General features: G+C 42.4%; 1 protein-coding gene across 1 annotated transcript; it reads left to right on the top strand.

Annotated features, from left to right (window-relative positions):
- The first annotated feature begins 952 nt into the window (after positions 1-952).
- On the top strand, positions 953-2,404 carry LOC101358251 (prothymosin alpha). Its single transcript, XM_023738661.1, has one exon. The coding sequence runs from the start codon at positions 1,208-1,210 to the stop codon at positions 1,628-1,630; it is 423 nt and encodes a 140-aa protein (XP_023594429.1). The 5' UTR covers positions 953-1,207; the 3' UTR covers positions 1,631-2,404.
- Positions 2,405-8,686: the final 6,282 nt, after the last annotated feature.

Here is an 8,686-nt window from a genome sequence, read left to right as displayed (position 1 = left end):
GACCCACTGCAGGCTATTTCCAGGAAGGTTGGCATGAAGACGTGGTAGGAAGAATGAACAATGAGGCTTCAAGTGGATAATCCTGCCGTATATAGTGAGTGATGCAAACGGTTAAGTGCTCAACTACTAACCAAAAGGTTGGAGGGTTGAGCCCACCCAGAGGCACTTTGGAAGAAAGGACTAGCTATCTGCTTCTGAAAAGTAACAGCCATTGAAAACCCTATGGAGTAGTTCTACTCTGACATATATGAGATCTCCATGAGTCAGAATGGACTAGAGACCAACTTTTTTTTTTTTAATAGAGTTCAACATTTTTCTCCTGACATTTCTCAAGCTGAAAGAACTGAAGAAAAAATCAGACCTTGAGTAGCAATGTTGAAGGATTCTATGGGCAAAATACTGAATGAGGCAGGAAGCATCAAAAGAAGATGGAAGGAGTATACACAGTCACGGAACCAAAACGAACTTGACGACATTCAACTATTTCAGGAGGTAGGTAGCATATGATCAAGAACCAATGATATCGAAGGAAGAAGTTCAAGCTGCACTGAAGGGAATGGAGAAAAACAATGCTCCAGGAATTGACAGAATAACAATTGAGATGTTTTAACAAACGGATGCAGCCTGGAGGTACTTACTGATCTATGCCAAGAAATTTGGAAAACAGCTACCTGGCGAACCGACTGGAAGAGATCCATATTTGTGTCTATTCCAAAGAAAGGTGATTCAACAGAATGTCGAAATTATTGAACAATATCATTAATATCACACACAAGTAAAATTTTGCTGAAGATCATTCAAAAACAGTTGCAGCAGTACATCGACAGGAAACTGCCAGAAATTCAGGCCAGATTCAGAAGAGGATGTGGAAGGAGCGATATCATTGCTGATGTCAGATGGATCTTGGCCGAAATCAGAGAAGACCAGAAAGATGTTTACCTGTGTTTTATTGACTACGCAAAGGCATTCGACTGTGTGGATCATGACAAATTATGCATAACATTATGAAGAATGGTAATTTCAGAACACTTAATTGTGCTCATGCGGGAACCTGTACATAGACCAGGAGGCTGTCATTCAATCAGAACAACGGGGTAGTGCTTGGTTTAAAATCAAGAAAGGTGTGTATCCTCCACTGGCTGCTCTGAAAAGCTATCTTTGCACTGTCCGCAGGTCCAGCTCTGCGCTTGCTGCAGCCACCTCCGCCATGCACCTCCCCTGTCACCGAAGACTCCGGGAGCTTTCTCGCCAGAGTCCCCGAACTCGCGCTTTCTTTGTAATCAGCTGCATCGGATCACCAGCGTGCCCCACCATGTCAGATGTGGCTGTGGACACCGGCTCTGAGATAACCTCCAAGGACTTAAAGGAGAAGGAGGTTGTGGAGGAGGCAGAGAATGGAAGAGATGCGCCCGCTAATGGGAATGCTAACGAGGAAAATGGGGAACAGGAGGCTGACAATGAAGCAGATGAAGAAGAGGAAGAAGGTGGGGAGGAAGAAGAAAGTGATGGTGAGGAAGAGGATGGAGATGAAGATGAGGAGGCTGATGCAGCTACGGGCAAACGGGCAGCTGAAGATGATGAGGATGATGACGTTGACACCAAGAAGCAGAAGACCGATGAGGATGACTAGACAGCAAAAAAAGGAAAAGTTAAACTTAAAAAAAAGGCCACCGTGACCTATTCACCCTCCACTTCCGGTCTCAGAATCTAAACGTGGTCACCTTCGAGTAGAGAGCCCCACCCGCCCACCTCGGGCAGCGCCACCTGCAGATGACATGTGCTTTCCACCACCCAACCAAAACCACAGCATGAATTTGCAACAGTGGAGGAAAAAAGAACCAAAGCTTCCAAGACCCTGTTTTTTTTCTTAAAAGTACTTTAAAAAGGAAAAGTTGTTCGTATTTTTTATTTACATTTTATATTTTTATACATATTATTAGGGGTCAGCCATTTTTAATGATCTCAGATGACCAAACCAGCCTTCAGAGTGTTCTCTGTCCTTCTTCTGACTTTACCTGTGGTGTTACCATGTTCATTATAATCTCAAAGGAGGAAAAAAAACTTGTAAAAAAAAAAGCAAAAACAACAACAAAAAATACAATCTTGTTCCCAGTATTCCAGTAACTTTTTTTGTGTATGTACTTAGCTGTACTATAAGTAGTTGGTTTGTATGAGATGTTTAAAAAGGCCAAAGATAAAAGGTTCCTTTTTTTTCCTTTTTTTGTCTATGAAGTTGCTGTTTATTTTGTTTGGCCTGTTTGATGTATATGTGAAACAATGTTGTCCAACAATAAACTGGAATTTTATTTTGCTGAGTTGTTCTAAAAAAAAAGAAAGGTGTGCGTCAGGGTTGCATCCTTTGACGCTTTTTGTTCAGTTTGTATGCTGAGCAAATAATCAGAGAAGCTGGACTATATGAAGAAGAATGCAGCATCAGGATTGGTGGAAGACTCATTAACAACCTGTGATATGCAGATGACACAACCTTGCTTGCTGAAAGCGAAGAGGGCTTGAAGCACTTACTGATGCAGATCAAAAACTACAGCCTTCAGTATGGATTACACCTCAACATAAAGAAAACAAAAATCCTCACAACTGGACCAATAAGTAACATAATGATAAATGGAGAAGATTGACATTGTCAAGGATTTCATTTTACTTGGATCTACAATCAACGTCCATGGAAGCAGTAGTCAGGAAATCAAAAGGTGTATTGCATTGGGCAAATCTGCTGCAAAAGACCTCTTTAAAGTCTTAAAAAGCAAAGAAGTCACTTTGAGGACTAGGGTGCACCTGACCCAAGCCATGGTGTTCTCAATAGCCTCATGTGCGTTCAAAAGCTGCCCCAGCTCCACTCACGATCCCTTGGTGACCCCAGGCTGCAGGCAGACTCACTTCCCAGCTCCTCCCAGATCGGTGTCCACTCTTGCTCTGTGTTGTTAGCTGCCAACGAGTTGGTCCCCAAATCAAGATGACCCCGTGCACAACGGAACGAAAGGCTGCCTGGTCCTGCGCCATCCCTGTGATCAGTTGCAGATTGGACCATTGTGATCCATAGGGTTTTCATTGGCTGATTTTTGGGAGCAGATTGCCAGGCCTTTCTTCCTAGTTCATCTTAGTCTGGAAGCTCCGCTGAAACCTGTTCATCAACATAGCAACACAAAGCCTCCACTGATGGACAGGTGGTGGTTGTACAAGAAGTACACATTGGCCGGGAATCAAACCCAGATGTCCCACACGGAAGGCGAGAATTCTACCTCTGCACCACCAATGTCTTGTTCCTATAGTAATCCCTTACTCTGTATCACTCAGGGAGCCACTGCCTCCTCGAGTGAACTCTGACCAGCCCAGCCCCTGAGGAACTGCATGGAGCAGAGCCCTCGTTGGCTCCCCAAGCCAGCACTAGACCATGACTGACAGAAATGAACCTTCATTATGTTACCCCTGGGAGGTTCTGGGTGGTTTGTTAAAGCAGCCAGCGGGCCCTGACTGATACCCTCCACCTTCCTGGCCAGCGGTTCATCCCCAGTGCAGCTATGTCCTGTTGGGGGCAGGTGCCCTCCTGATGTCTAGAGTTGAAACTCAAAGTGCATTTTCTCGGTGAGACCACGTTATCCGTGATGACTTTATAGCCTTCAAATGGAAGGTTTCAGGCTGAAGGCAGTGTATATTTATGAAGCACACAACATAAGCCACACCTGCCCTGGGCTCTCTGACCTGTGTTGATTCTGGCTGGGTTTGCTGGAGTGACTTAGCACCCACTGGACCACCCCAAATGGCTGCGCAGAACCAGGTCTCTCACTGGGCACATCACTCAGTCACAGAGGGTGTCCTTGGCTGCAAATGCTGCATGGCCCGGAACACGCGGGTGTGTTCTAAGAATCAGACCCATCCTGAGGGCCTTTCGTGGATGCAGAGGGCAGCGCACAAAAACAGTGAGCCCCAGGCTAGTCATCTCTCACCCAGAGTGTGGCAGCGAGCTCTGAGAGCATAACTAAACCCCAGAGCAAGAATTTGAAAGCGTTTAAAACACCTTCTGATTTTACCTACTGCCACTTCTAATGCCAAGCCCGTGCTGAAAATAAAAGAGGGAACCTAATGCAGCCCAAATCCATTGCAGGCAGGCGTCCCTGGAAGTGGGTACACTTCCGTCTCATAGACGCCCAGATCGAGGCTCTGGGAGATCTATCACTTGTCACCTGGAGTGTGGTGGGACTAGGGTTTGAAACCCATTCTCCTGCCTCTTGCTGGAGGCAGCAGACACAACTTCTTCACTCTCCTGCAGCACTAGGCAAAGCTGAGTGGGACATCAGGCAGCCATTTTTCTGGATCTTCCAAATGCCCTCATTTATCTCCTTGTCAGAGCCTGTCACCACTGCAGCCCTGACCCTCGAGTACCCTGCAGGACAGCCTGGCAGACCACAGGGCCAACACAACTTCAGCACCTTTGCTGAAGCCTCCCTGCATTAACAGCACCACGGGGAGCAGGAGTCAGCAAGAGTTCCCTTAACAGGTCAGATAGTCAATACAGGCTGACCCTGCTTTGCATGGCTGTGCAGGACTGTAAAAATGAGTGTGCAAAAAAAAAGAGTGTGCAAAAAATGAGTGTGCAAGCTGGAGCCTGCAGAGTGAGTTTAATCAACCAGGAAAATTACAACTGGTCTGTGACCTTTAGATACTTTTGTCAAGGTTTAAAAACTCTCTTACTGTTGGCTATAAATTTATAGGGTGATGAGAAAATGGAAAACCAATATTTATTTAGTACCTATAACTTAAAACATTAGAAACAGTGAGAATTTAAGTGCTTTATTTCTTTGTAAAAAATGACCAAAAGTAGTTTGAACAGGACTTGCCTTTTTCTCATCATATTGCTTACGATATGGAGCAGGCATCTTTTCTATGCCTTGGCAAATTGTCATACTTCTTTCTAACTTTGGATCAGCTTTCAACATTATCTCCTTTGCACTTTCAATGTTCTGAAATATCTCTGAGAGTTCCTTTGATTCTTCTGGACATCTCCACCCTTTTTGTCGTTTCTGTTGCTAAGTTCCTCTCATTGAGTCCCTCTGGCTGTGCCTCAGGAGTCTCCTGAATGGTGCAGTGCTCGCATTCCCACGGCCAGATATTTCTCTTTAGCTCCATTTGCGCTAGATTAAAATTTTACTTCCAGCGTTAACACTGTTGTTTTTGCTGAGTTTAGTGATGCCGATTTTGCAGGGTTGTTAAAGTTAAATGACACAAGGAGTCTGTACACAGGGTGACTGGCTTGGAGCTGGACATGAGGGGACTTCTGCTGGGGAGCTTATGAGAAAGGTTTTCCTTAAAGAGATTCTAGAAGAGAAGGTCTGTGTTCTGCTTGGTCACTAGTGTGTGAGATATGATGGCAAGATTTACAGCAGCCATTTTGAGACCATGAGGCCTAAATACTAAGATAAATGAGGCAATATATGTGGAAATGCTGAGCAACCAAGGGAATTTGACAAATATTATTTGCTTCCTCTTTCATTCATTTAGTCACACACTTGAGTTAATATATTTGAGAGAGTCTTATTTCTGAATATCACTAATCATTACTTTAGCATAATAATGAGGCCCTTTAGCAAATGCAAAGCCCCTGGGCGGCACAAATGGTTTGTGCTTGGATAGTAACCTAAAGGATGGCGATTCAAACCCACCCAGCACTGCAGAAGAAAGGCCTGGTGATCTGCTTCCATAAAGATTACAGCCAAGAAAACCCAGTGGAGCTCAGTTCTATTCTGTAACACATGGGGTTGCCATGAGTTGGAATAAACTGGACAGCAATGGGTTGGTTTGGCTGGGCTTAGCAAATGCAGTCCCAGAACCTAATTCTTTCTCCAAACTGTCTTTTAACAGAATAATGGACACAGACAACATTAAAATTCAATATTTACTAAATGCAATATGGTATCCCAGATTGAATGTTAGTAGAGAAAAGGGACATTCGTGGAAAAACTGGTGAAATCCAAATAAAGTTTGTACTTTAAGTATTCACCACACTGATTTCTTTTCTTTTTTTAAATAATATTTTATTGTGTTTGGTGAATGTTTAAACAGCTGTTTAGGTTCCCACCATGCTAATTTCTTGATACCATCAACTGTCAGTTTGTTGTACTGTGGTGATTTGCATATTGCTATGATGCTGAAAGCTATGTTACTGGTATTTCAGATATCAGCAGGGTCACTCATGGTAGACAGGTTTCAGCGGAGCTTCAAGAATAAGACAGACTAGGAAGAAAGGTCTAGTGATCTACTTCCAAAAATTAGCCAATGAAAACCCTATGGATCACAATAGATATAGTGCTAGAAGATGAGCCCCTAGGTTGGAAGGCACTCAAAATACACAGTGGCCGCAACAATGGGCTCAAGCATACCAAGGATCATGAAGATGGCACAGGACTGGGCAACATTTCATTCTGTTGTACATGGGGATACCATGAGTTCTAGACAACTTAATGGCAGCTAACTGGAGAAGAGCTGCCTCCTCAAAGTAGAGTCTACCTAATGACATGGATGGAGTAAGGCTTTTGGCACCTTCATTTGCTGTGGTGTGACTCAAAATGAGAAAAAAACGGCTACAAACATCCATTAATAATCAGAAGGGGGAATGTACAAAGTAAGAATCTAGGAAAATCAAAAGTCTTCAAAAATGAAAGGGAATGCATAAAGATCTATATTCTAGGTATTGGTGAGCTGAAATGGACTGAATTAGGCATTTTGAATCAGACAATCGTATAGTCTACTATGTCAGGAGTGAAAAATTGAAGAAGAATGCCTTTGCATTCATTGTCAGAAAGAACATTTCAAGATCTATCCTGAAATACAACATTGTCAATGATAAGATAATATCCATACACCCATAAGGAAAACCTCTTAATATGACTATTATTCAAATTTACCGACCAACCACTAATGCCAAAGATGAGGAAACTGAATCTTTTTTACCAACTTCTGCAGTCTGAAATTGATCAAACATGCAATCAAGATGCATTGATAATTATGGGTGATTGGAATGGGAAAGTTGGAAACAAAGAAGAAGGATCTGTAGTTGGAAAATATGGCTTTGGTGATAGAAATGACACTGGAGAACACATAACAGAACTTTGCAAGACCAACAACTTATTCATTGCAAATACCTTTTATCAACAACATAAATGGCAACGATACATGTAGACCTCATCGGATGGAAAACACAGGAATCAAATGGACTACATCTGTGGAAAGGGACAATATCATCAGTCAGAACAAGGCCGGGGCCAACTGTGGAACAGACCATCAATTGCTCATATACAAGTTCAAGTTGAAGCTGAAGAAAATTAAAACAAATCTAACAGAGCCAAAATACAACCTTGAGTATATCCCACCTGAATTTGAAGACCATCTCAAGAATAGCTTTGATGCACTGAAAACTAATGACACATTGAAAACCAGACGAGTTGTGGGATGACATCAAGGACATCATACATGAAGAAAGTAAAAAGTCATTAAATAGAGAAGAAAGAAAGAAAAGACCAAAATGATGTCGGAAGAGACTCTGAAACTTGCTTTTGAACATAGAGTAGCTAAAGCAAATGGAAGAAATGATGAAATAAAAGAGCTGAACCGAAGATTTCAAAGGGTGGTTAGAGAAGACAAAGTGAAGAACTATAAAGAAATGTGCAAAGTCCTGGAGTTAGAAAACCTAAACAGAAGAACACACTTGGGATTTCTCAAGCTGAAAGAACTGAAGAAAAAATTCAAGCCTTGAGTTGCAATTTTGAAGGATTCTGTGGGCAAAATATTGAACGACACAGGAAGCATCAAAAGAAGATGGAAGGAATACACAGAGTTATGACATAAAAAAGAGTTGGTGATGTTCAGTCATTACAGGAGGTAGCATATGATCAAGAACCAACAGTACTAAAGGAGGAAATCCAAGCTGCACTGAAGGCATTGGTGAAAAACAAGCCTCCAAGAATTGACAGAATACCAACTGAGATATTTCAACAAACAGATGCAGCACTGGAGGTGCTCACACGTTTATGCCAAGAAATTTGGAAGACAGCTACCTGGCCAACTGACTGAAAGAGGTTCAGATTTGTGTCTACTTCAAAGAAAGGTGATCCAAAAGAATACGGAAATTACTGAACAATATCATACGCAAGTAAAATTTTGCTGAAGATCATTCATAAGCGGTTGCAGCAGTACATCGACAGAGAATTGCCAGAAATTCAAGCCAGATTCAGAATAGGATGTGGAACCAGGGATATCATTGCTGATGTCAGATGGATCTCGGCTGAAAGCAGAGAATACCGGAAAAATGTTTACCTGTGTTTTATTGACTATGCAGAGGCATTCAACCATGTGAATCATAACAAATTATGGATACCATTGGAAGAATAGGAATTCCAGAACACTTAATTGTGTTCATGTGTAACCTGTACCTAGACTAACAGGCAATAGTTAGAACAGAGCAAGGGGACACTGCCTGTTTTGAAATCAGGAGAGGTGTGTGTCAGGGCTGTATCCTTTCACCATACTTATTCAATCTGTATGCTGAGCAAATAATTAGAGAAGCTGGACTATATGAAGAAGAATGTGTCATCAGAATTGGTAGAAGACTCATTAACAACCTGTGATATGCAGATGACACAACCTTGCTTGCTGAAAGTGAAGAGGACTTGAAGCA

This window comes from Trichechus manatus, unplaced genomic scaffold, assembly GCF_000243295.1.
Source record: "Trichechus manatus latirostris isolate Lorelei unplaced genomic scaffold, TriManLat1.0 scaffold00120, whole genome shotgun sequence".
Taxonomy (NCBI): Eukaryota; Metazoa; Chordata; class Mammalia; order Sirenia; family Trichechidae; genus Trichechus; species Trichechus manatus.
Note: the sequence above shows the minus strand (reverse complement) of the source record. Positions and strands in the feature narration are given on the sequence as shown.